Source organism: Chiloscyllium plagiosum, unplaced genomic scaffold (assembly GCF_037043375.1).
Source record: "Chiloscyllium plagiosum isolate Xiang-an unplaced genomic scaffold, Cpla_swu_hap1 HiC_scaffold_7, whole genome shotgun sequence".
Lineage (NCBI taxonomy): Eukaryota > Metazoa > Chordata > Chondrichthyes > Orectolobiformes > Hemiscylliidae > Chiloscyllium > Chiloscyllium plagiosum.
Genome location: NW_028270145.1, coordinates 106,923,862 through 106,951,516, shown reverse-complemented (window position 1 = coordinate 106,951,516; position 27,655 = coordinate 106,923,862). Strand labels below are relative to the sequence as shown.

At 44.8% G+C, this 27,655-nt stretch overlaps 1 protein-coding gene across 1 annotated transcript in view; it reads right to left on the bottom strand.

The window, feature by feature from the left end:
• The window catches only part of sec22a (SEC22 homolog A, vesicle trafficking protein), a 67,915-nt gene extending 40,517 nt beyond the window's left edge, over positions 1-27,398 (bottom strand). Inside the window, exons 1-2 of the mRNA XM_043694261.2 lie at positions 27,219-27,398; positions 14,234-14,437 (exon numbers count right to left, since the gene is read on the bottom strand). Of these exons, the coding sequence (XP_043550196.1) occupies positions 14,234-14,415 (182 nt within the window). The 5' untranslated portion in view covers positions 14,416-14,437; positions 27,219-27,398. The remainder of the gene's footprint in view (positions 1-14,233; positions 14,438-27,218) is intronic.
• Positions 27,399-27,655: the final 257 nt, after the last annotated feature.

Sequence of the window (27,655 nt, the reverse complement as noted above, 5' to 3'; positions counted from 1 at the left end):
CTGTACCTGTAGTTGAACAGCCTGCTCACGGATACCCAGTTTGAGAGCCACTACAGCCACTCAGCTTCTGACCTCATTACAGCCTTGGTCAAAACTGCGACAAAGGCAGTAGGAGTATACTGAAGAGAGAAAGCAGGAGGGTAAAAAGGGGAAATGAGAAAGCTTTGGCAAATAGAGTTGAGGAGAATCCAAAAACCTTTTATAAATACATTAAGGGCAAAAGGGCCCTAAGGAGAGAATAGGGCCCCTCAAAGTTCAGCAAGGTGGCCTTTGTGTGGAGCCACAGGAGATCGGGGATATCCTTGGACAAGCCAAACAAAGACACGCACGAGAATTCCTAGAAACATGGCATTCTAACCGGAACTCTATCAATAAACATATCGAGTTAGACCCCATCTACCACCTCCTGAGAAAAGGAACATGAAGTGACTTCACCACAAGAAATGACTGGATTGGGTTGGGCTATCTGGTCGGCATGGACGAGTTGGACAGAAGGGTCTATTTCCGTGCTGTACATCTCTATGACTTTATAAATGAGCTGCACTTCAGAATTGAGAGAGTGACTGCCTTTGACATCAAGGCTACATTTCACCAACAATGGCATCAACAGTCCTTAGCAAATCAGAGGAAAAACTCTCTGCTGGTTGAAGCCTCACCAGCACAAAAGACTGTTGTGGTTATCTGTAGGTCAATTATCTTGGCCTTTGGACATCTCTGCAAGAGTTCTTCAGGATGATGTCCTCAGTGCAGCCATTTGCAGCTGCTTCATCAATGACTTTCCCTCCAACATAAACTCAGAAATATGAATACTCACTTATAAATGAACAGTGTATGGAAACATTTACGACTCCTCAGACTTTCTGGAGCATTCTGGATCAGTCTGTGTCCATATACAGCAAGTCCTGGACCATACACATGCTTGGAGTGATAAGTGTCAAGTGACCACTCAAATGCTAGGCAGTGACTATCACCAAACAAGAGAAATCTGGCTGTTATTCCTCAACGTTGAATGCCAAACAATACAAGGTAGTTCTATTAAAGCAAAGAAGAACAGATGTGCAGAGTAATGAAGTCTTGCTTCAATTGTATAGCAGCTTAGACAGACCACACCTGGAGTATTCTATGCAATTTTGGTCTCCTTAGCTCAAAATATATAGTCATAAAAACAAAGTTTAAAAATCACACAACGCCAGGTTATAGTCCAACAGGTTTATTTGGACCTGTTGGACTTTAGCCTGGTGTTGTGAGAGTTTTAACTTTGTCCACCCCAATCCAGCACTGGCACCTCCAAATCATGTCATAAAAGCAGGTTCCCAGGGAACGTAGGTTCCCAGAATGGGGGAAAGTGATTAGATTAGATTAGATTAGATTACTTACAGTGTGGAAACAGGCCCTTCGGCCCAACAAGTCCACACCGACCCGCCGAAGCGCAACCCACTCATACCCCTACATTTACCCCTTTAAACTAACACTACGGGCAATTTAGCATGGCCAATTCACCTGACCCGCACATCTTTGTGACTGTGGGAGGAAATCGGAGCACCCGGAGGAAACCCATGCAGACACGGGGAGAATGTGCAAACTCCACACAGTCAGTCGCCTGAGGCGGGAATTGAACCCGGGTCTCTGGCGCTGTGAGGCAGCAGTGCTAACCACTGTGCCACCATGCCGCCCACTTATGAAGACTGCACAAACTATGCCTGCATTCAAGAGTTTCAAAGAAAAAGAAAAGATCTCATTGAAATCTGTAAAATATTTAAAGGGATAGATAGGGTTAATGTAGGTAAAATGATTCTCCTGGTAGAGGAATCTACAACCAGAGGGCACTGTTTCAAACTAAGGACCAAGTGGAGTTTTTTTTACTCAAGAGTGGGTGAAATTTTGGAATTCTCTACCCTAGAGGACTGTGGAAGCTCAATCTTTTGAGTTTAGAGGTTAATCTTTGTTTCATTATCTCCATAACTCTTTATGCCATTGATGATGTGGCTAAAAGGCACTGAAGTGTTTGATCAAACATGATTATATTACACGGCAGAGAAGTTGCAATGGGCTGAATGGTCTGCTCTGTTCCTAATATCATCACTGAATTGCCCATTATCAACATCCTGGGGCTACGACTGAGCAGAAACTGAATTGGACCAGCCATAGAAAAACTAGCTACTAAACCATGTCAGAGGTTAGAATTCTGTAGTGAGTAACTTGCCTCCTGTCTCCACACTGCCTATGCATTAGCTACAGGGCACAAGTCAGAAGTGTACTGGAATACTGCCCAGCTGTTTGGATAAGTCAAGGTCAAGTACATTCAAGATACAGACACAGGCAGGAGAAAGCAGCCAGCTTGATTTTTTAAAAATTCACTTGTGGGATGTGGGCTTTGCTGGCTGGTAGGCATTATTGTCTGCCCCCTAGCTGCTCTTGAACTGCTAAGCCATTTCAGTGGACAGTTGAGAGTCAACCATATTGTTGTAGGTCTGGAGCCACATATAGGTCAGACCAAGTGAGGAGGGCAGATTTCCTTCCCTGAATTGCATTAGTGAGCTCGATGGGATTATTGTAATAATCAGCAATGGTTTCACGGTCTTCATTCCAGATTTGTTTAAACTGAATCCAAATTCCAATATCTGGCATAATGGTGAGATTCAATCCCAGGTCCCTGGAATTTTAACTGAGTTCCTGGATTAATAGTTTTGTGATAATACCAGGAGGACATCACCTCCTCACTGGCAGCCCATATCGCAACATTCACTCCCTACATCCTTAATGCATGATGGAAACAGTATGTGCCATCTACAAGATGCACAATAATAAAGCTTCTCTATAGCACCTTCCAAACCTGCAAACTAATACACCTGGAAGGACAAGGGCAGCAGATTCATGGGAACAGCACCAGCTGCAAGATCCCCATCCTGAGTTGGAACTATATCGGCATTCCTTCACTGTTTCTGGGTCAATATCTTGCAATTCTCTTCCCAACTTCACTCTGTGTTCCCCAAATCACCATCTTCTCCAAGGCAATTAAGGGCAAGGAATAAATACTGGCCTAACCAGTGATGTCCACATCCCAGAAAGATATAAAAACAGAGGGTCAGGCAGCATAGATGGACAGAAAGAGAAAGCAAGCTAATGTTTTGAGTCTAGATGATTCTTCAGAGTTTATCAAACCAACCATGGAAACAGATGTATTTTGTTAAAACAATAATGACAATTGTAAGAACTTTAAAAACACAACCCTTACTTTCATTCTGATGTTATCTTAGGATGTTGGAAAAATATTTTATTCATTGCATGCAGGAGTCAGTGTCTCAGTCAGTATATATTGCCCATCTCTAATCCCTTTAACTGAGTGGCTTCCTCAGCTATTTCAGAGGACAGTTAAGCATCAACAACACTACTGTGGATCTGGAGTGTTCTGTAGGCCAGGTAAGGAATTGCAGATGCCTTCCTCAAAGGACAGCAATTAATTCGATGGATTGATAATGACAATCAACAATGGTTACATGGTCACCATTAGAGTAGCTTTTAATTCCAGATTTTTAAAAATTGGATTTAAATTTCACTATCTGCCACAGTGGGATTCGAATCCATGTCACTCGAAAAGTATTCTGGGGTTCAGGATTCCTGGGCCAGTGACATAATAGAAACTGGGAAGCACAGGCTACCCTTTCTCCTCTACAGTCCGGTCTCAAATTCAGCCAAACACGGAATAAAAGCCTTATTTGGCCACATGAAAGGGCGCGACAATCATTTCTAAGTTAGCACAGAGTCACAGCAGAGAAATGGGTTATAATGAGACACAATTTGGTCATCTCACTTAGAGATGCCACTCCAATGGCTTAGTTGTAGCAAGTAATTTGCTGAAATGCGTATGCTTTCTAAAGGGAGTGCCCAGAATTGAACACAATGTTTTAACTGAGGCATGAGCAGTGTCTATGAAGATTTTACTCTTTGCACCCTCTATCTATTAACGTAAAGGAATCCATTACCTTATATCTTGAAAAAAAATGTGAACGTACATGTTCATGTATATCTGCTTCTACACCTACTTTGAAATTGTCTTTGCATTGTCTCTCTCAGTTTTCATACCAATATGTAATGTTTCATACTGCTGCCACTGGCTTCCAATTTCACTGGTCTACGTCCCACTAAAGTCTGTTATTATTCTCCTCAATGTTTACCACATTTTTGAGATTTGAGTCAGGTGTGAACTTTAAAATTATAAACAATTAGAGGCACAGAGTCATAGAGATGTACAACATGGAAACAGACCCTTCGATCCAACCCGTCCATGCCGACCAGATATCCCAACCCAATCTAGTCCCACCTGCCAGTACCCAGCCCATACCCTCCAAACCCTTCCTATTCATTTACCCATCCAAATGCCTTTTAAATGTTGCAATTGTAACAGCCTCCACCACTTCCCCTGGCAGCTCATTCCATACATGTACCACCCTCTGCGTGAAAAGGTTGCCCCTTAGGTCTCTTTTATATCTTTCCCCTCTCACCCTAAACCTATGCCCTCTAGTTCTGGACTCCCCCACCCTCGGGAAAAGACTGTCGATTTACCCTCTCCATGCTCCTCATAATTTAATAAACCTCTATAAGGTCACCCCTCAGCCTTTGATGATTCAAGGAAAACAGCCCCAGTTTATTCAACTTCTCCCAATAGCTCAAATCACCCACCCTGGCAACATCCTTGTCAATCTTTTCTGAACTCTTTCAAGTTTCACGACATCCTTCCGATAGGAAGGAGACCAGAATTGCACGCAATATTCCAACAGTGGCCTAACCAATATCCTGTACAGCTGCAACATGACCTCCCAACTCCTGTACTCAATACTCTGACCAATAAAGGAAAGCATACCAAACACCGCCTTCACTATCCTATCCACCTGTGACTCTACTTTCAAGGAGCTATGCACCTGCACTCCAAGGTCTCTTTGTTCAGCAACACTCCCTAGGACCTTACCATTAAGTGTACAAGTCCTGCCTTGATTTGCCTTTCCAAAACGCAGCACCTCGCATTTATCTGAATTAAATTCCATCTGCCACTCCTCAGCCCATTGGCCCAGCTGATCAAGATCCCGTTGTAATCTGAGGTAACCCTCTTCACTGTCCACTACACCTCCAATTTTGGTGTCATCTGCAAACTTACTATCTATACCTCTCACGCTCACATCCAAATCATTTATACAAATGACAAAAAGTAGCGGACCCAGCATTGATCTTTGAGGGCACTCCACTAGTCACAGGCCTCCAGTATGAAAAGCAACCCACCACCACCACCCTCTGTCCTCTACCTTTGAACCAGTTCTGTATCCAAATGACTAGTTCTCCCTGCATTCCATGAGATCTAACCTTGCTAACCAGTCTCCCATGGGGAACTTTGTTGAACACCTTACTGAAGTCGTTGTAGATCACAACTATTGCTCTGCCCTCATCAATCTTCTTTGTTACTTCTTTAAAAAATTCAATCAAGTTCATGAGACATGATTTCTCACGCACAAAGCCATGTTGACTATCCCTAATCAGTCCCTGCCTTTCCAAATACACATACATCCTGTCCCTCAGGATTCCCTCCAACAACTTGCCCACCGCCGACGTCAGGCTCACTAATCTATAGTTCTCTGGCTTGTCCTTACCATCTTTCTTAAATAGTGGTACTATGTTAGCCAACCTCCAGTCTTCCGGCACCTCACATGTGATTATCGATGATACAAATGTCTCAGCAAGAGGTCCAGCAATCACTTCCCTAGCTTCCCATAGAGTTCTAAGGTACACCTGATCAGGTCCTGGGGATTTATCCACTTTATGCATTTCAAGACATTCAGCACTTCCTCCTCTGTAATATGGACATTTTTCACCAACTGGGAACATCACTTTCAACTTCCCTCCAGTCTGAAAAAGCAATCATTTACCATTAGTCACTGTCTTCTCTCTCTTCTATTATATCAAATGTTTTGTTAAAGTTTATATACCCATAAAGTGTCTCACTTATTTCAAAGAATGCAACTGAGATAGTCAAATATGGTGTGGTTTTAACAAATCTTGTGCTAATGTTGATTTATTAGCCACATTTTTCCAAATGGGAATTATTTCTTTTCCAGATTGATTCCAAAGGCCTCCCACTGCAGACATTGAACATACTAGCTCTGGTTGCCACATTTCCAAAAGGATGTGGACGCTTTGGAGAGGGTGCAGAGAAAGTTTACAAGGATGTTGCCTGGTATAGAAGGTGCTAGCTATGAAGAGAGGTTGAGTAGGTTAGGTTTGTTTTCACTAGAAAAAAGGAGATTGAGGGGGGACCTAATTGAGGTTTACAAACTCATGAAGGGTATAGACAGGGTAGATAGAGATAAGCTTTTTCCCCAGAGTGAAGGATTCAATAACGAGAGGTCACGCTTTCAAGGTGAGAGGTGAAAAATTTAAGGGGAATACGCGCGGCAAGTACTTCACACAGAGGGTGGTGGGTGCCTGGAATGCATTGCCAGCAGAGGTGGTAGAGGTAGGCACGGTAGATTCATTTAAGATGTGTCTGGACAGATGAATGAGTAGATTTAGATTAGATTAGATTACATTAGTGTGGAAACAGGTCCTTCGGCCCAACAAGTCCACACCAACCCGCTGAAGCGTAACCCACCCATACCCCTACATTTACTCCTTACGTAACACTACGGACAATTTAGCATGGCCAATTCACCTGACCTGCACATCTTTGGACTGTGGGAAGAAACCGGAGCACCCGGAGGAAACCCACGCAGACACGGGGAGAACGTGCAAACTCCACACAGTCAGTCGCCTGAGGCGGGAATTGAACCTGGGTCTCTGGCGCTGTGAGGCAGCAGTGCTAACCACAGTAGGTGGGGAGCAGAGGGATACAGATGCTTAGGAATTGGGCAACAGGTTTAGACAGTAGATTTGGATTGGCTCAGGCTTGGAGGGCCGAAGGGCCTGTTCCTGGGCTGTAAATTTTCTTTGTTCTTTGTTCTAAATGTTGAGCTTATTTATTTCCCTAAACATTTTTTTTAGAAGGCTGTAATATATGAAAACTACAGCTGGATTCAATGTCACTGTTGTGTAATCAGGGCAAATACACTTAGATATCTTCACTGGAGGAGGAGAAGAAAAACAAATTTACTATAAAACCATCAGCTTACAGTAGAGAAGAAGAGAAATTTATGTCGCTGCAGTTTATGTTTTCAACAAGTCCATTAACTTTGAACTAAAGAGCGTCAGTCATCACCTCTTATGACTTTGTTGAATGACCTCTTTTGCTAGGTTACAACACATCAGTGGGGCTGAACTCAGATTGTGATGGGAACAGCAGAAACATGGTGACATTTTAGATAATTAATGAAACAGGCAAATGTGGTCCGGGAGTCAAAGACCTCTGGAATAATAGTAAAGCTGGCTTTTTGCACTTCTTTCATTTTAAGGCAAGTTTCAACCAGTACAATAAACAAAAGAAGTTTAACATCTTCGTCTTGCACAAGCCCAAGCCAACCACATGCATACCGCCAATTCTCCACCAACTATTCTTTAATTCAATGTACACATTGCAGTGACTAATCTATGTGCTACAGAAACAGTTGATCTTTACTCTGACATCGACCTGCTTACAAGTTTGAACAAAAGTGCTTTGAGCAAGACACTATTCTGCATTTAAGTTTCCACATTTGTTAAACATGCAACAACATCTCTCATCCAGGTCTCAATCCGCAAAACTCACGATTACTTTATTTGCATGGGGCCAAGCAAATGTTGAAATAATGCAACCAAGAGTGCAGGCAAGAGAAATAAGAATAATTTCATCGGTAGAATGCATATTAGTGCTTCCCAAACCTTTTCTCACTGTGATCTGATTTTGAGGCTTGAAAATTGCCGCACACTCACAGTAAGCTGGAGAGCGGAATGAGAAAGAGAAGATTTCTAAGCCCAAGGAGCAAGAAGGGCTTGATCATCTCTTACTTAGAGCTTGTGAGTCTATAATTTCAGCTGGTGACCTCCCTTAGGCTCTCGACATTTATAATGAATGACAGCTTTATGCTTGCGTCACTCAAACATAAACTCAATTTTGTCCCTCAAACGTTTCCTCTCCATCACACCGAGTCACTCATTTTCTATTTTCATTGAGTGCATAGAAACTCCCCCCAACAATAATATCTCCCTAAACTGCTAGCTCACATCGTATCCTTACGGCGTACAGTTTTGTGATAAGCGCAGATACGCTCAATGCAGTTACACAGGGAAAGATGCAATGTTCACAGATACTGCTATTAAGATAAAACGTTAAACCTAGTCTCGTTGAGGTGAATGTAAAGAATCCATGTGACATTATGTGAAAAAGAGCACAAAGTTCTGGAGCATCCTGGTCAACATTCTTCACTCGAGTCAGTACTGTCAAAACTAGATATCAAATTTTGATCTGTGAACAAGTGTAATGTGGAGCTTGAAATGGCCCCAGTTTTTAGCAGTACTAGGCATGCCAGGTCCCAGAATTAAATCGGACTTGATGGATCTATACTTTTTTCTAATTTTAGTTAATGCAGTGGTCACGTATTGAAACAGTCACACAAGGCTGCAGACCTTATTTCATGACACAGGTTTATTACACAAAAGGGAAAAAAAAACAAACCATCTAAATATAGAACACAGTTTGAACACATAATAAAAAGTCTTATCCTGTTTCTCAACACTATCCATTAGATTCAAACTCGAAGGAATTATCTCTCTACGTCTCTCCGAAATTGGTAATGAGACTGGATGAGTAATCCAGAACCCCAAGGTGATGTTCTCAGGATTATGGGCTCAAATCTTACCATGGCAGATGGTGAAATTTGAATCCAATAAAAATCTCCAATAAAAAATAACCTAGCCTAGTGGCAACAATATAACCATTGTCAGTTTTTGAATAAGATAATCCCATCTTGTTCACTCATGTCCTTGAGGGAATGAAACTTTTTTAAAATTGATTCATTCATGGGAAAAGGGTGTCGCTGACCATACCAGTATTTATTGCCCATCCCTAATTGTCCAGAGGGCAGTTAAGAATCAACCACATTGCTGTGGGTTTGGAGTCACATGTAGGACAGACCAGGCAAGGACAGCAGATTCCTTCCCTAAAGTTCATCAGTGAACCAGATGGGTTTTTCTAGCAAACAACAATGGATTCACAGTCATCATTAGACTCTTACTTCCAGATTTTACTGAATTCAAATTCCACCGTCTGCCATGGCAGGATTCGAACCTGAGTCCCCAGGACACTACCTAGGTTTCTGGATTCACAGTCCAGCAATAATACCACTAGGCCACTGCCTACATACCATCCTTGTCTGGTCTAGTGTGGTGTCTATGTGACACCAAACCAACAAATGATTGATCCTAACTGCTCTCTGGGTAACTAGGGGTAGGCAATAAATGCCAGCCTAGTTCATGACACCATATTCCACAAATGGAAAAAAAAGCTTTCAATGCAATTTAACTGATTCTTCTCCGTTCCTTTCCTGTGAACACATTCTTACATGAATACTATCAAAACTATCAGTTTAGTCTTTCTCAGCTTTTAATCACCTCAGATTTCTAACTCTGCACTCCTTATTTGTAAACATCACAAACTAAACTTTTCTACTGAAGTAACTGTGTTTTTCCCGAATTGTCCTATGCTCCTTTCTAGAAAATCTACTACATTTTCTCCTGACTCCATTCAGGTCTCCTATGACTTGCCTTAAAAGTTTTCAATCTTCAGGTTTTCTAAGCTGAGATCAATCCTTGATTATCCAGAATCAAAAAGAAATTAATGGTCTTCAATGTTGACCCCACCTATCATAAGCCACAGTAAAAATTATTTTCTATAACACTCCAGGGGTTCCTTGCTCTCTAACATCTATTGTGTTATAGAGTCATTCGGCACGGAAACACAACCTTGGGTCCAACTCGTCCATGTTGACCAGACATCCCAATATGACATAGGTTCATTTGCCAGTATTTGGCCCATATCCCTCTAACCCCTTCCTATTCATATACCCATCCAGATGCCTTTTAGATGTGGTAATTGTACCAGCCTCCACCAATTCCTTTGGTAGCTCATTGCATACATGCATTCCCTTCATGAAAAAGTTACCCCTCAGGTGCCTTTTAAATTTTGCTCCTCACCTTAAACTATTGCCTGCTAGTTTTGGATTCTTCCCTTCCCCACCGCCCCCACTCCCCCCCCATTGTCCTACAAAGCCGCAATATGACATCCCAACTTCTATACTCAATGTTCTGACCAATGAAGGCAGAAGTATTAAACGCCTTCTTCACCCTGTCTATTTGTGATTCCACATTCAAGGAAGTGTACACCTGCACCCCTAAGTCTCTTTATTTGGCAACCATTAACTGTATAAGTACTGCCCTGGTTTGCCTTACCAAAATGCAATACCTGACATTTAAATAAATTAAACTCTATCTGCCACTCTTTGGCCCAATGGCCCATCTGATCAAGGTCCCATCGTATTCTGCAATAATCTTCTTCATTGTCCACTGCACCACCTAATTTGGTGGCATTTGCAAACTTACTAATCATATCTGCTATATTCACAACCAAATCATTTATATAGATGACGAAAAGCAGTGGACCCTGTACCAATCCTTGTGGCACACCGCTGATCACAGGTCTCTTGTCCTAAAAACAACCCTCTTACACATTTCCTACCTTCAAGCCAATTTTGTATCCAATTGGCTAATTCCCTCTGGATCCCATGTGATGTAAGCTTACTCAACAGTCTATTATGCAAACCCTTGTTGAATGCTTTGCTGAAGTCTATGTAGACCAGGTCTACTGCTCTGCCTTCAACAAACTTCTTTATCACCTCTTCAAAAACTCAGTCAAGTTACTGATACACAATTTCCCATGCCCAAATCCATGTTGACTAGCCCTAATCAGTCCTTGCCTTTCCAAATTCTGGAAATCCAGTTCTCAGAATCCCCTCTAATAACTTACAACCACTAACATAAAGCTCACCAATCTATGGAGGGACGGGTTGCATCTGAACTGGAGCAGGATCACTATGTTGGCAGCGAGGTTTGCTAGTGCTACAAGGAAGGGTTTAAACTAGATAGCCATTACAGAAACATGGCTAAGGGAGGGACAGGACTGGCAGCTTAATGTGCCAGGGTACATATGCTTTAGGTGGGACAGAGATGGTGGAAGGAGGGGAGGGGGAGTTGCATTTTTGATTAAGGCGAGTATCACAGCAGTAATCAGAGATGAAATAACTGAAGACTCATCCAGTGAGGCTTTGTGGGTGGAGCTAAGAAATAAGAAAGGGATGGTGACGTTATTGCAGTTATATTATAGGCCCCCAAATAGTCAACGGGAATTACAGGAAAAAATGTGCAGGGAGATTGGGGAGATTTACAGGAGCAGTAGGGGTCTCATAGTAGGGGATTTTAATTTTCCTATCATAGAGTGGGACTGCCAGAGCAGGGAAGTTCCCTCAAGCAGTATATTGAGGGTCCTACTCACGAAGGGGCAAAACTCAACCTACACTTGGGAAATAGGGCAGAACAGGTGACAGTGGGGTAACATTTTGGGACCTGTGACCATAGTTCTATTAATTTTAAAAGAGTTATGGAGAGGGACAAAACTGATCCATAGATTCAAGTGCTAAATTGGAGGAAGACAAATTTTGATAGAATTAGACAGGAGCTTGCAGGGCTTAGTTTGTTTGCAGGCAAAGGGACCTCCAGCAAATGGGAGGCCTTTAAAAGTGAGATAGCTAGAGTTCAAGGTCTATATCTTCCTGCGAGTGTGAAAAGCAAGGTTTTCAGAAATTGAGAATCCCGGATGACAAGAAATAGTGAGGCTTTGACCAGAAAATAGGAGGTATGGTTCAGGTACAGGCAGCTGGAATCAAGGGAATCCCTGGAGGTACAGAGGAATTACAGGAGTTTACTAAAGAAAGAAAACAGAAGGTCGAAAAGCAGCCCTGAGACAGTCTGGGCTGAGAAGATTAGGGTGAATCCAAAGAGGTTCCTTAAGTATATTAAAAGGAAAAAGAATAACTAGAGAGAGAATAGGACCCCTCAAGGGCCAAACTGGACATATATGTGTAGAACTGCAGGAAATGGGCAAGATCCTCAATGAATATTTCTCCCCTGTTTACTGTGGAGAAAGACACAAAGACTTAGGAACTTGGGGAAGTTAGTGGTCATGTCTTGGGGACAGTTCATATCACAGTGGAGGTGTTTTGGATGTATTAGAATGTTTGAAGGTGGATAAATCTCCTGATCCTGACCACATACATCCAAGGACACTGCAAGAAGCCAGAGAATAAATTACGGGTGTCCTGGCTGATAGTTTTGTATCACCATTGGCCACGGGTGAGGACCCAAAAGACTGGAGAGTAGCGAATGTTATGCCCTTATTTAAGGAGGGCTGTAAAGAAAATCCTGGGAACTATAGACCAGTAAGCTTAACATCTGTGGTGGGTAAGTTACTCGAGAAGATTCTGAGATAAGATATGCAAGCATTTGGAAAGACAGGGTTTGATTAGGAGTAGTCAGCATGGCTTTTTGTGTGGGAGATCATGCCTCACAAATTTGTTAGAGTTCTTTGATGAAGTGATCAGGAAGGTTGACAAGGGCAGGGCGGAAGACGAAGTTTACATGGATGTCAGTAAGGCCTTTGGTAAGGTTCCACACAGTAGGCTGCTCAGGAAGGTACGATTGCATGGAATCCAGGGGGAGCCAGCAAACTGGAGACACAATTGGCTTGAGGTAAGGAAGCAGAGGGTAATAGTGGAAGGATGCTTGTCAGACTCGAGGTCTATGACGAGTGGAGTACCTCAGGGGCCCATTACCATTTGTTATCTATATCAATGATTTAGATGGGAATGTACAAGGCATGATTAGTAAGTTTGTTGATGACACTGAAATAGGTAATATCACGGGCAGTGAGGAAGGTTATCAGAAATTGCAGCAGGACCTTAATCAGCTTGGGGTGTGGGCCGAGAAATGGCAAATGGAGTTTAATATAGATAAGTGTGAGGTCTTGCATTTTGCAAAATCAAATCAAGGTAGGAGTTTCATGGTGAATGGTAGGGCCTTAAGGAGTGTTTTGGAGCAGAAGGATCTTGGAGTTCAGGTGCACTATCCTCTTTAAGTGGAGTCACAGGTAGACAGGGCAGTGAAGAAGGCTTTTAGCATACTGGTCTTCATCAGTCAGAGCACTGAGTATAGAAGTTGGGAAGTTATGTTGTAGTTATACAGGACGTTGGTGAGGCCACACTTGGAGTATTGCGTTCAGTTTTGGTCATCTTGCTATAGGAAAGATGTTATTAAACTGGAAAGAGTGCAGAAGAAATTTACAGGGATGTTCTCAGGACTCAATGGTCTGAGTTATAGGGGGAGGTTGGACAAGCTAGAGATTTTTTTTCTTTAGAACATAGGAGACTGAGGGGGGAATCTTATAGAAGTTTAGAAGATCATGAGAGGCATGGATAGGGTGAATGCACTCAGTCTTTTTCTCAGGGTTAGGGAATCCAGGATTAGAGGGCATCATTTTAAGGTTAGAGGGGAAAGAATCAAAGGGAACCTGAGGGGCAACTCTTTTTTTTTTTTACACAGAGGGTGGTGCGCATATGGAATGAGCTACCAGCGAAAGCGGTTGAGGTGGGTACATTCACAACATTTGAAAGGCATTTTGACAAATACATGGATAGGAAAGGTTTAGAAGGAAATGGGTCAAGTGCAGGAAAAAGGGGTTGGTGGATGGACATTCTGGTCGGCTTGGACCAGTCTGGGCCAAAGGACCCATCTCCATGTGTAGGACTCTATGACTCTGTAGTTCCTAGGCTTTTCCTTACAGCCTTTCTGAAACAACTGCATCACATTAGCAATGTTCTGGAAAAAACAGTCTGCCCCATTTTTTTCAAACCATTCAAAAATGTTAGTAATCCCATATGCTTATATTTTGAAGTCCAACTCCAAAACTATATTTATACATACATAAAAATTAGACATCTTCCATCACATTAACTTTTTTTCTTTCTCTTGGCATGCTGCCAAACCTGCTGCATTTCTGTGACATTTCTTGTATTTATGTCAGGTCAACACTTTACTCCGTACCAAATCCAATTTTATTGTAGAGGCACTGCATTGGTTCCAAGGTGCTTAAGCACACAAATCACATGATAAAAATGCAGTTGCTTCCTTTCCTTCAAAAGCAAAAGGGAAACAGTTAACAAGGACTTACTGTATATTGTACTGTACACTTTTCAGGGTGCATCGGTCAGGCAGATGGTTTAGTTTTTTTGACAGCACTTTAAGGTGCTTCTTGACTTCCTGTACTCCTTTATTGTGTTCAAAATCTGTGGAAGCAGAAAGCGGGAGGCCATCTCTGACACGCACAACAGAAGCAAACAGGACCATAGACATTTCCGACAACTTCCCAGAAGGGCTGGAAAACATTTAAGAAAAATGCTTTAACAAGTTGATATATATTAAATATTTTCATAGTTGTAGAAGCTACTTGCAAAGAATATTTAAAATACACAGTCAGCACATGTACTGCAATACGACACATTAGTTGTCAAGGATCTAAGTGAAACATTGTACTGGTAGATGCACACGAAGAAATATTATTCAATCATTATCGAATATGGAAAATAATCTGCATACTCACAAAGGCACGCCCGGAGAGGTTTCCAACAATATTTGCTTGCACTAAACATGCAGGCATTAGAATATGCTATGTATTGAAAGTTCAGAGCTTAAATTGCTAAATATTTTCATTTTCCTCTAGTCTCCCTCATGTTACTTTGGCATTAGCACCCCATTGCTTGGAGGAGAAAAAAAGACAGAAGTTTCAGCAGCTCATCACAATCTAGTGACCAGAAGCTTATCAGTAGAAATAGTGAGCAAATGAAAGTTCAGATATAGCCATGATGGATCTGATATTTGAACTGCCTATCAGATTGGCACAATGGCTTAGACAAAGAGTGGCTAGTTAAGGAAAATATATTTGTCTGTTACTTCAGTGCATCATATCTAGCTGCTTTCAAAACTTGAAAATATTTGGGAGGTGGTGGAACAGTGGTAGTATCACTGGATTGGTAATCCAGAACCCCAGGTTAATGTTCTGAGAACAGGGGCTTGAATCCTACCATAGCAGATGGTGAGATTTGAATACAATTAATAAAAAACTGAAATAAATAGCCAGTCTAATGGTGATCATTGTCATCTAATTCACTAATATCACTAATAAGGTAAAAGCACATGGGATTCAGGGTAACTTGGCAAGATAGAGCCAATATTGGTTTAGCTGTAGGAAACAAAGGACAGAGATTGAAGGTTGCCTGTGACTGGAGGCTGCTGTCCAGTGGCATACCACAGGAGTGAGAGCTGGGTCTCTTATTGGTCATTATATATACACAAAACCTTGATTAGGCCACAGCTGCAATATTACGTGCAGTTCTGGTTGGCAATATTATAGAAAGGATGTGATTGCACTGGAGGGGTACAGAGTAGATTCACCAGGATGTTGCATGGGTTAGAACACTTAGCTACAACATGGTGCTAGATAGGCTTGGGTTGTTTTCTTTAGAGCAGAGAAGGCTGAGGGGGTCCTGATTGAGGTGCATAAGATTATGAGAAGTACGGACAAGGTGAACAGGAAACATCTGTTTCTGTTAGCTGAAGAGTCAGTAATGAGGCGGCATAATTTTAAAGTGAAGGGCAGGAGTTTAGAGGGAAATTGAGGAAAACCTTTTTCATCCAGTGAGTGGTAGGGATCTGTAATGAACTGCCTAGGTGGGTAACAGAGGCAGAAAACCTGACCACCTTTAAAATATACACGGATGAGCACTTGAAATATCACAATGTTAAAGGCCATGGGCCTCATCCAGGAAAGTGGGGTTGCATAGATATGTCATTGCAGACTCGAATGGCCTCTTCTGTACTCCTTTAGGGTAGGAAATCTGCCATCATCTGGCTTATATGAGACTTCAAACCTATAACAAAGTGTTTGACTCTCAACTGCCCACTGGGCAATTAGGGATGAGCAATAAACACTGGCCTTGCCATCAATGTCCACATCACATGAATGAATAAAGAAAAGGGCAACAGAAATAAAATTACAGCAAAAATATCTCTTTCCCTCTACTCTAAAAGCACTACAGAAAAATGTAAAACAAGTGCTTCAACCTTAACCAATTAGTTTTTTAACTGCAATATCTTTTATTACACATATTAGAATTTGATTGATTAAACTGATCATGAAATATCAGAAGATCAAAAGGTTACAATAAACTTTGAATCTGCATGTCAGCCTTTGCCATGTGTGAATCTAAGTGCCTCTCTTGATCTCACTACAGCTTTTTTTAAAAGGCACAAGTGTACTTGGCTATCAAACTCATTAGTTACCACATTGAACTCTGTACGCTGAGAACAGCAAAACAAGAATAATCCAATAAAAGCTGCATCTATATAGTGCTTTTCACAACCTCAGAACACCCTAACGCACTTCAGAGTCAATGAAATATAACGTGAAATGCAGTCTCTGCTGTAATGTAGGAAACACAGCAGTTAATTTTGGATACAATCTACTCCCACAAATGCCAATGCAATAACAACCAGATAAGTTTTTTTTAAAAATGATTTTGATTAAGGGATAAATACTGCCAATAGGGATAATCCCTGATCTTCCTTGGAATAGCGCCAGGGGATCTTTTATATCCACCAAAGTTGTCAGACAGCAAACTCTGAAGCAAACTCCTCAACCCGTACAGGGCACCCCCAGTAGCAGCCTAGACTTTTGTGCTCTAGATTCTGAGCTGAGATTTGAACTCAAAACCTCTGACGCCAATCGGCCAATGTCACTAAGCCGTGGTTAATACACCTGCTTTTCAAGTCCAATATCTTAAAAAGTGTTACAAGCAGCAAACCTGAAGTCCCATGTCAAGGTTTAGCTGGTGTCAACATTAACCTGCAAAATACAGGACTTAACAATGCAGAGACTTTCAACATTTTGCAAGATCAAATGCTATACAGAGGAGGACAGGTGAAATACAGTCATTTGCCTTGTGCAGTTTGCTTGAATACCCAGGTATTCTAAAACTATAAATTTAGCTATTGTAGCTTCTCAGGCTATTGAAATCATCAAGCAAGTTTGCCAATCAATTATTGCTTTCTACAGTATGACATTCTTGGGTAACACTGATAACGAGATCAAGATTACATTGTTCAAGTACTTACATTCAAATCCTGATGGCACTTTCAAGTTCCGTGTTGCCACAAATGTGATTTCACCAAGCAACTGAATTAATCAATGCAATCTCAGCAAGCCTTTTGTCAAGTTCACATGGTTCAATAACAACAACGTGCAGTTATATAAAGCCTTTAACATAATGAAACCACCCAAGATGGTTCAGAGGACTGTGCCCAAGATGGGAGGCTGGCCAGACACATGTTGGAATTAAGTGTAAAAGTAATAAAAGTATTGCACCTGTTGCTCATAGTTGATGGGCCAACCTGCCAAGTGCTGCAACGGCACAAACATTTTCAAACATCTTCATTGGTTCTAAAAGTTTTACAAAGTCATGAAATCGTGTAAGGCAAATATATAAAATAAAAGCTATTTCCTCACAGCATAGATTTAGGTGTAAAAGTAAATCAACACGCTTATCATTGAACCATGCATATAAGCACTTGGAGTAAGTAAATGAAACTAAACACTCCCAGGCTGATGAGCTATTTTATTAAGTATGCTGAACCCACTGACTGACATCAGCAAGTCTGAGGGAAGACATATCTTCACCCATCTGGTGCAAAAAGACTAGCATTAAGCTGCTTGCTAAATCAGAGTTTTTCTGTGGTAGTGCTTATTTTTTCCCCAGCACCAATGTTGTGTGTGTGCAGGTGTGAGACACAGTGAAAGATACAAGGTGCACGAATCTTTATTCAAATTAGTTCAAACTCTATAAACGAGTCAATAATGATTCTTAGGGTAACATTAATTTACATTGCTCTATAAAAAAATGGAGCACTCATTGGAACAGTAGGCCATTTAGCTCCTCAAGCCTGTGGAAGAGAACTCCAAATATCTACAACCCTTCGTGTATAGAAGTGCTTCCTAACATCTCTCTTGAATGGTCTGGCCCTAATTCTCAAACTATACTCCCTAGATCTAGAATATCCAACCAGTGGAAATAGTTTATCTTAAGTTAACCTGTCTTATCCTGTTAGTATCATGAAGAATTTGATATGGTCACCCTTTAACCTTCTAAATTCTAGAGAAACCAGGCCTAATTTATGTAACCTCTTCGCATAACTTAACCCCTGAAGTACAGTATCATTCTTGTAAACTTATATTGTACGTCCTCCAAGGCCAATAAGTCCTTCCTAAGGTGTGGTGCCCAGATCCACTCTCAGTGCTCCCAGTGTTTTGCATAACTTCTGCATCCTTGTACTTCAGTCCTTCAGGCCAGAATTCCATTAGCTTTCTTGTTTTCTGCACCTATTCATGACATTTTAAAGATCTATGTACCTGCACATGACATTCACTATATTTAACTTCATACCATCTGGAAGTACGCTAATCTATCCTTTTTTTGGGTCCAAAATGGATAAATTCACACATGCTTCCACTGAACTCCATTTGCCACCATTTTGCCTATTCAGTTAACATAAAATTACAAAGGGATATTGATAGACTGTCATCTACATTGTCAACAGTGCTGCCTAATTTTGTGTCAACAGCAAGTTTCAGCAGCTCTGTAAATTATAAATGAAAACCATCTCTTTAACAATTGGTAAGCATTGCGTGTGTAAAGATTAGTTTGTTGTAGAAACATTACAGAAGTTGGATTTTGATTTTTGTTTCATTCTTTCACGGAATGTGAGTAAAGTAAGTCTAACGTTTGTTGCCCATCCCTAACTGATCTTGAATTGAATGGCTTGCTCAAGTATTTCACAGGGTAGTTAAAAGTGAACTAGTTACCTGGGACTCAGTGATAAGCGCTGCTGCCTCACAGCTAGGGACTCTGGTTCAATTCCAACCTCAAGCGACTCTCTGGGTGGAGTTTGCACATTCTTCCTGTGTCTGTGTGGGTTTCCTACGGGTGCTCCGATTTCCTCCCACAATCCAAAGCTGTGCAAGTTAGGTGAATTGGCCATGCTAATTTGCCCATAGTGTTCAGGGATGTGTAGGTTAGGTGCATTAGTCAGGGGTAAATATAGGTAATAGGGTAGGGGAATGGTTCTGGATGGGTTATTCTTCCAAGGGTCGGTGTGAACTAGTTGGGCCGAAGGGCCGGTTTCCAAACTGTATCTAATCTATTTAATCAGGTAAGGATGGCAGAATTTCTTTTCCAAAGGAATTAGCGAACAAGGTGTGCTCGTATGACAATTGATGACAGCTCTACCCATAATTTTCAATTCCAGACTCCTTCAATTGAACTTAAATTCATCAACTGCCATGATGGTGGAATCTGAACCAGTGTCCTCATTGCATTAACCTGCACCTCTGGATTACTAATCCAGTGACATCAGTAAAAAAAATTCCCACGTGTGTCTTAAGAGTTACTGGCAAGGCCGCAATTATTGCCCATCTTAAATTCTCCTTGAGCTGATTAAACCCTTAGGCCATTTCAGAGGGCAGTCAAGCAATTTGCAATGGTTGTGGACTCACGTGTAGATTAGACAGGGTAAGAACAGCAGATTTCCTTCTCTAAAACAAAACAAAAAGTTATTGCCAAGGCCAGAGCCAGAGAACCTAAAGTGGAGAGAACCCAATCATTTGAATTAAACAATAAGAATAGAATGGAGATTTAATGCTAAAAAAAATTCATCAGGTAGTGGAGTTAAGACATTGAATGAATCTCATTGCAGCCTGTAGCACAGGTGATGCCCATTTGGCCCCTAATGCATATAGGCTCTTTAAAAATAGCACTAGCCCTTTGACCCTACTCTTTGTTCGTAATTTTGTACGTGCCTGAATCCCACTTGTCCATCTGACTGATCTTTAAATTTATTTACAGAATTAACTTTCAACACCGACATAAATAAAAGTAACATGGATAAGTGAGAATCAGGTATAATCATAGCTACTGACACAAAGTAAGAACATGGGACTAAGCACCAGCAGCATTTTCAAACAGTCAGTATCAGCAAGATGGGCCATATAGACAAGTTGCAATGATTTTCATCCCTAGTGTCGTCATTCAAACCAGCAAACTTTTCTTCGCCTTAAATTTCCCTCTATTTAACTGTTTAACTTAAATTATTGGATAATTCACTTTTGATTTGAACAGTTTGCATTGATTTTGCTTTTGTCACTTATGGAAAGTCATGTAAGCAATTAAAGGTATTTATATTACAAACACTAGTTCACTTGTGCAGCCAGCTGCAAGCCAACGTGTTGAAATGCCAGAACTCATTAAGACCAGCAGACTGCAGGCTCACTAAACAAGAGCTTGAAACCTTTACTTGAAATCTTCAGAAATCATTAACTCCAAGCACATACACTTGAACAGGAGCAAATACTGAAACAGAAGTAGGCTATTTAGCCACTTGAGCCTGTTCCCCTATTAAAGGCTGATCTGCACCTCAATTCCATTTAATAGACTTTGATTCATATCTCTTTCTTAATTTAAAAAAATCCATCCCAGTCTTGAACATTTTAATTCATCAACCATCCTCTGAGATGAGATAGCCATAGTCGAAAAGGTGCTCCAAAACAATTGATGGCATTACAACTTAAGTGTTGATAAACAGCATGGTGTTTTGCACTCATTAGGGCTGAAACACAAGAAAGCCAACTTCAGAAAAGGAACAACACTTCAGAGCCAAGGAATATTACAGCACAGAAAAAAGCCCTTTAACCCACTGTTCCCACATCAGTCAAAAAGCAGCTATCTTCCCTTAGCCTTGTATGCTATTGTGTTTAGTGTGATGGCTCCTGCCTCTGCCATCCTTTCAGGTATTGAGTCACTGCCTTCTGGGTGAAAGGATTCTTCCTTAATCCACTCTAAACTTCCTACCTCTTAACTTAAATCTATGCACTCTGGTTATTGACTTTTCCACTTTTGGGAAAGTCTCCTATCTATGCGAACAATGTCCCTCAATTTTGTAGATCTCAAGCAGATCTCCTCACACCTCACCCCCTCACACTGTCAGTCTTCTCTGCTCTAAGAAGAACAACTCTATCTACAAAGCTGAAACACTCCAAGGATGGTAACATCCCGGTGAATCTTCTCTGTACCCTCTCTAGTGCAATTACATCCTTCCATTAGGATGGGCAACAGCTGTGCCTTACCAATATCTTATACAATTCCACCATTACTATTGTATTCAATGCCTTGATGAATAAGGCACATATCCCATACAGCTTCTTGAGGACCCTATTCTACTGCCCTGCTAGATTCAAGGGTATATGGACATGCACACTAAGGTCCTGCTGATCTACAGTACTTCTCAGGTGCACTCAAGTCATGTGTACTCTGGTTTTGTTAGTTCTCCTGAAATGTATCAGTTCACACTTTCTGGGATTAAACTTTATCTACCTCTGTTGTGTCCATCTGACCAGTCCATCTATATCATCCAATAGACCAAGCTTTCCCATTTGCTGTTTACTACACTACAAACTTACTGATCAATCCTACTACATTCATATCTAGACCAAAATGTACAAACAGCAAGGGAACCAGCAGTGACCCATGCAGTAAGCCAACAGACTCAAGTGTCCAGTCACAAAAACAACCTTTCACTTGTAGCCTCTGCATCCTGCTCACCTGCCAATTGTAGATCCAATTTGTCAAATTGTCCTGGATCCAATGGGTTCTTACCTTCTTGATCAGTCCCCCACATGACCACCTTGTTAAACATTTTAGTGAAGTACACATGGACTATGTCAACTGTACTACCCATATCAACACACTAGTCATTTCCTCGAAAAATTCAATCACGTTTTTCAACATTGGCTCCTGCTTTACAAAACCATGCTGACTACCTCTGATTAATAGTGGGAAGGTATGCTTCAGTTATACAGGGCACGGTGAGACCACAAATGCAGTACTATGTGGAATCAAGGGTTATGGAGATAAGGCAGGAACAGGATACTGATTGTGGATGATCAGCCATGATCATAATGAATGGTGGTGCTGGCTCGAAGGGCCGAATGGCCTACTCCTGCACCTATTGTCTATTGTACAGCATTGGTAATCTTATTTAAGGATGGATGTAAATGCACTGCAAAGCAATTTAGAGAAGGTTTACCAGACTAAAACCTAGAATGAAGAGTCAGGCAGCTGTGCTTTCCCAGCACCACACTCTTGGCTCTAATCTCCAGCATCTGCAGTACTCACTTTCGCCTAATACCTAGAATGCATGAGTTAGTTTATGAAGAGAGCTTATGTAAGCTCAAATTGTGCCTGGAGTTAAGAAAGGTAAGAAATAAACTGATTGCAACACACAAGATCCTATGGGGACTTGACATTGCAGGTGTGGAGAGGATATTTCCCCAATGGGAGAATCTGGAATTGCTCATTTCAAACACTCCTAAGGCAATTCTTTGGAACTCTTCCTGAAAAGGTAGTAGAAGGAGATTGCTCAAATATTTATAAGGCAGGGTCAATAGATTCTTATTAAGCAAAGAGGTGAAAGATAATTAGGGGTACGAGGAAATGCAGATCTGAGGCTACAATCAGATCAACTGTGATCTTACTGAATGTTGAAGGAGACTCAAGACTGAAAAGCCTATTCCTTCTCCTTGTTTCAAATGAAGGGGTCAAAGGTTGGCCATTGTCAGGATGGAACCACAAACAACAAGACAGTTGTCAATAAACACAATTGTGTAGAAGTGAAGAAACACTTTCATTTGCATAATGTCTTTGACGATCTCTGGATATTCCAAAGTACTTGAAGACCTTCCTGCCATCATTAGATCAGAAGTGGGGATGTTCGCCAGTGATTGCACAACGTTCAGCACCAATCACAACGACTCAGCTACGGAAGCGATCCATGTTCAAATGCAACAAGTTCTGGACAATATCCAGAGAAGTAACATTCACGCCACACAAATGCCAGACAATGATAATCTATAAGAGACAATCTAACCACAGCCCCTAGACATTCAATGGTATTACCATCACCACTCTTGTAAACATAGTGCCAACAAGAGCAGGTCAGAGGCTAGGACATACTGTGGTGAGTAACTCACCTAACTCTCCAAAGCCCATCCATCGTCAACAAGGCACAAGACAGGAGCATGATGGAACACTCCCTAGTTGCCTGTATGGGTACAGCTCCAACAACACTCAAGAAGCTTAACACCATCCAGGACAAAGTAATCCAAATGACTGACACAGCATCCACAAGCATCGACTTCCTCCACCACCGACACCCAGTAGCAGCAGTGTGAACAATCCGCAAGATCCACTGCAAAAATTAACCAAACGTCCTTATACAGCACCTTCCAAACCCACAACCACTGCCACCTATAAGGACAAGGACAGCAGGTGTATGGGAACACAGTTATCCGCAAGTTCCCCTCCAAGCCATTTACCATCCTGACTTGGAAACACACTGTCGTTCCTTCACTGTCACTGGGACTGGGACAAAATCCAGGAATTTCCTCTTATTGGCATTGTGGGACAACCCTTGGCATGTGGACTGCAAAGGTTTAAGAAGGCAGCTCACCAGCACCTTCTCAAGGGCAATAAAAAAATGCTAGCGCAGCCAGCAATGGCCAGATCCCACAAATTGAAGTAGTATTGCAGTCTAATCACAATGTCACATAAGATGTAAAGCACCCAAGTGCGCACACAGTATGACCTCGAGGAGAGCTGTGAGATAACAAGCTGATGATCTGCTTTAAATGATGCTTCCTGAAGCATAAATACTGGCCAGGGCAGTGGGATGAACTCCTTGGTTCCTCTTCAGTGACTTTTGACAGCCAACTGAATAGGCAATAACAGTACTGACAACATAACCATCTCATAACACAGGTTATACTTGCAGACAGAGAAACAGGGTCAATAAAGTGCCACATTCTAGCATCAGTGCAACATGCCTCCCAATAAGAATCACCCAAGCCCCACATAACTAGATGTCTCTCTGTACTGATACTCAGACATGTAAGTGCCTCATGGGCTGAGTCATGGAATGGGCAGCCCCCTCAGCACTGAAACCCTCCAGTCTGTCCACCACAATGATACTGCCAAGAATGAGGTGCTAGCTTGGATCTGACACTCAAGACATTGCAGATTTCCCCATGTAATTATTCAGCGACTATGCGGAGCTCCCTGAGTACCGACGTCCCAACAGTACCAATTGCTGACAGCGCCGACCCTCCAACAGCGCGGCGCTCCCTCAGCGCCGACCCGCCGACAGCGCGGCGCTCCCTCAGCGCCGACCCGCCGACAGCGCGGCGCTCCCTCAGCGCCGACCCGCCGACAGCGCGGCGCTCCCTCAGCGCCGACCGCGCGGCGCTCCCTCAGCTCCGACCCGCCGACAGCGCGGCGCTCCCTCAGCGCCGACCCTCCGACAGCGCGGCGATCCCTCAGCGCCGACCCTCCGACAGCGCGGCGATCCCTCAGCGCCGACCCTCCGACAGCGCGGCGCTCCCTCAGCGCCAACCCTCCGACAGCGCGGCGCTCCCTCAGCGCCGACCATCCGACAGCGCGGCGCTCCCTCAGCGCCGACCCTCCGACAGCGCGGCGCTCCCTCAGCGCTGACACTCCGACAGCGCGGCGCTCCCTCAGCGCTGACCCTCCGACAGCGCGGCGCTCCCTCAGCGCTGACCCTCCGACAGCGCGGCGCTCCCTCAGCGCTGACCCTCCGACAGCGCGGCGCTCCCTCAGCGCCGACCATCCGACAGCGCGGTGCTCCCTCAGCGCTGACCCTCCGACAGCGTGGCGCTCCCTCAGCGCTGACCCTCCGACAGCGTGGCGCTCCCTCAGCGCTGACCCTCCGACAGTGCGGCGCTCCCGCAGCACTGACTCTCCGACAGTGCCCACTCCCTCAGCACTGTCCCTCCGACAGTGCGGCACTCCCTCAGCACTGACCATCCGACAGTGCGGCACTCCCTCAGCACTGACCATCCGACAGTGCGGCACTCCCTCAGCACTGACCATCCGACAGTGCGGCACTCCCTCAGCACTGACTCTCCGACAGTGCCCACTCCCTCAGCGCTGACCCTCCGACAGCGCGGCGCTCCCTCAGCGCTGACCATCCGACAGTGCGGCGCTCCCTCAGCACTGACCCTCCGACAGTGCGGCGCTCCCTCAGCGCTGACCCTCCGACAGTACGGCGCTCCCTCAGCGCTGACCCTCCGACAGTGTGGCGCTCCCTCAGCGCTGACCCTCCGACAGTGCGGCGCTCCCTCAGCGCTGACCCTCCGACAGTGCCCACTCCCTCAGCACTGACTCTCCGACAGTGCCGCACTCCCTCAGCGCTGACCCTCCGACAGTGCGGCACTACCTCAGTACTGACCCTCCGACAGTGCGGCACTACCTCAGCGCTGACCCTACGACAGTGCCCACTCCCTCAGCACTGACCCTCTGACAGTGCGGCACTCCCTCAGCGCTGACCCTCCGACAGTGCCCCCTCCCTCAGCGCTGACCCTCCGACAGTGCCGCACTCCCTCAGCACTGACCATCCGACAGTGCCGCACTCCCTCAGCGCTGACCCTCCGACAGTGTGGCACTCCCTCAGCACTGACCCTCCGACAGTGCCCACTCCCTCAGCGTTGACCCTCCGACAGTGTGGCACTCCCTCAGCATTGACCCTCCGACAGTGCCCACTCCCTCAGTGCTGACCCTCCGACAGTGCGGCACTCCCTCAGCACTGACTCTCCGATAGTGCCCACTCCCCTCAGCACTGACTCTCCGATAGTGCCCACTCCCTCAGCACTGACCCTCCGACAGTGTGGCATTCCCTCAGCACTGACCCTCCGACAGTGCCGCACTCCCTCAGCACTGACCATCCGACAGTGCCGCACTCCCTCAGCACTGACCATCCGACAGTGCCGCACTCCCTCAGCACTGACCCTCCGACAGTGTGGCACTCCCTCAGCACTGACCCTCCGACAGTGCCCACTCCCTCAGCGCTGACCCTCCGACAGTGTGGCACTCCCTCAGCACTGACCCTCCGACAGTGCCCACACCCTCAGCGCTGACCCTCCGACAGCGCGGCGCTCCCTCAGCACTGACTCTCCGATAGTGCCCACTCCCTCAGCACTGACCCTCCGACAGTGCGGCACTCCCTCAGCACTGACCCTCCGACAGTGTGGCACTCCCTCAGCACTGACCCTCCGACAGTGCCGCACTCCCTCAGCACTGACCCTCCGACAGTGCCGCACTCCCTCAGCACTGACCCTCCGACAGTGCCGCACTCCCTCAGCACTGACCCTCCGACAGTGTGGCACTCCCTCAGCACTGACCCTCCGACAGTGCCCACTCCCTCAGCGCTGACCCTCCGACAGTGTGGCACTCCCTCAGCACTGACCCTCCGACAGTGCCCACTCCCTCAGCGCTGACCCTCCGACAGCGCGGCGCTCCCTCAGCACTGACTCTCCGATAGTGCCCACACCCTCAGCACTGACCCTCCGACAGTGCGGCACTCCCTCAGCACTGACCCTCCGACAGTGTGGCACTCCCTCAGCACTGACCCTCCGACAGTGCCCACTCCCTCAGCGCTGACCCTCCGACAGTGTGGCACTCCCTCAGCACTGACCCTCCGACAGTGCCCACTCCCTCAGCGCTGACCCTCCGACAGCGCGGCACTCCCTCAGCACTGACTCTCCGATAGTGCCCACTCCCTCAGCACTGACCCTCCGACAGTGCCCACTCCCTCAGTGCTGACCCTCCGACAGTGCGGCACTCCCTCAGCACTGACTCTCCGATAGTGCCCACTCCCTCAGCACTGACCCTCCGACAGTGCGGCACTCCCTCAGCACTGACCCTCCGACAGTGCGGCACTCCCTCAGCACTGACCCTCCGACAGTGCGGCACTCCCTCAGCGCCGACCCTCCGACAGTGCCCCCTCCCTCAGCGCCGACCCCCTGACAGTGCGGCGCCCCCTCCTTGCTGCACTGGGAGTATTAGTGTTGTTTGTCCCTCTCTGGCCTGGTATTTGAGCCCAGGCCGCCTGTGGCTCGGGGATTAATTGCTGCCCAAAGTCCCCAGCTCAAGCGGGGCCCTCGGTTACCCGCGGTCTACCCGGCAGCGGGCCTCATCCGTTACCTCGGAAACCCGTCGCCCAGAAGACAAGGCCGCAGGCCTTTCCTCCAGCCGCTCGGGCTGTGAACCAGAGCCGGTGCTTTGCCTGTAGTGACCGGTCCGTGTCCCGCTCCCCGGGCTGCGGCTGTCTGGTTTGTGGGGGACGAGGTCGCCGACCCGTCTGACAAACACCGAGCGAGTGCAGCGCGCAGGCGCGACCGCCCCTCACCCCAGACAGCGCATGCGTGTTGACCGGCTCACGCATCAGTCCGCTCCCAAGCGTCAAACGGCGTAGCGCACGCGCACCCTCTTCCACGCCTGGACTTCGGGGCGCATGCGCGTTGGTCCTTCCACCTGCTGGATCCAGGCGTGCACGCGCGCCTTACGGGATGGGGTAGCCTCGGCTGTCAATCAAAATCCGCAACCCTTGTGTTTACGTGGCAAACGGGTTTGCAGACTGT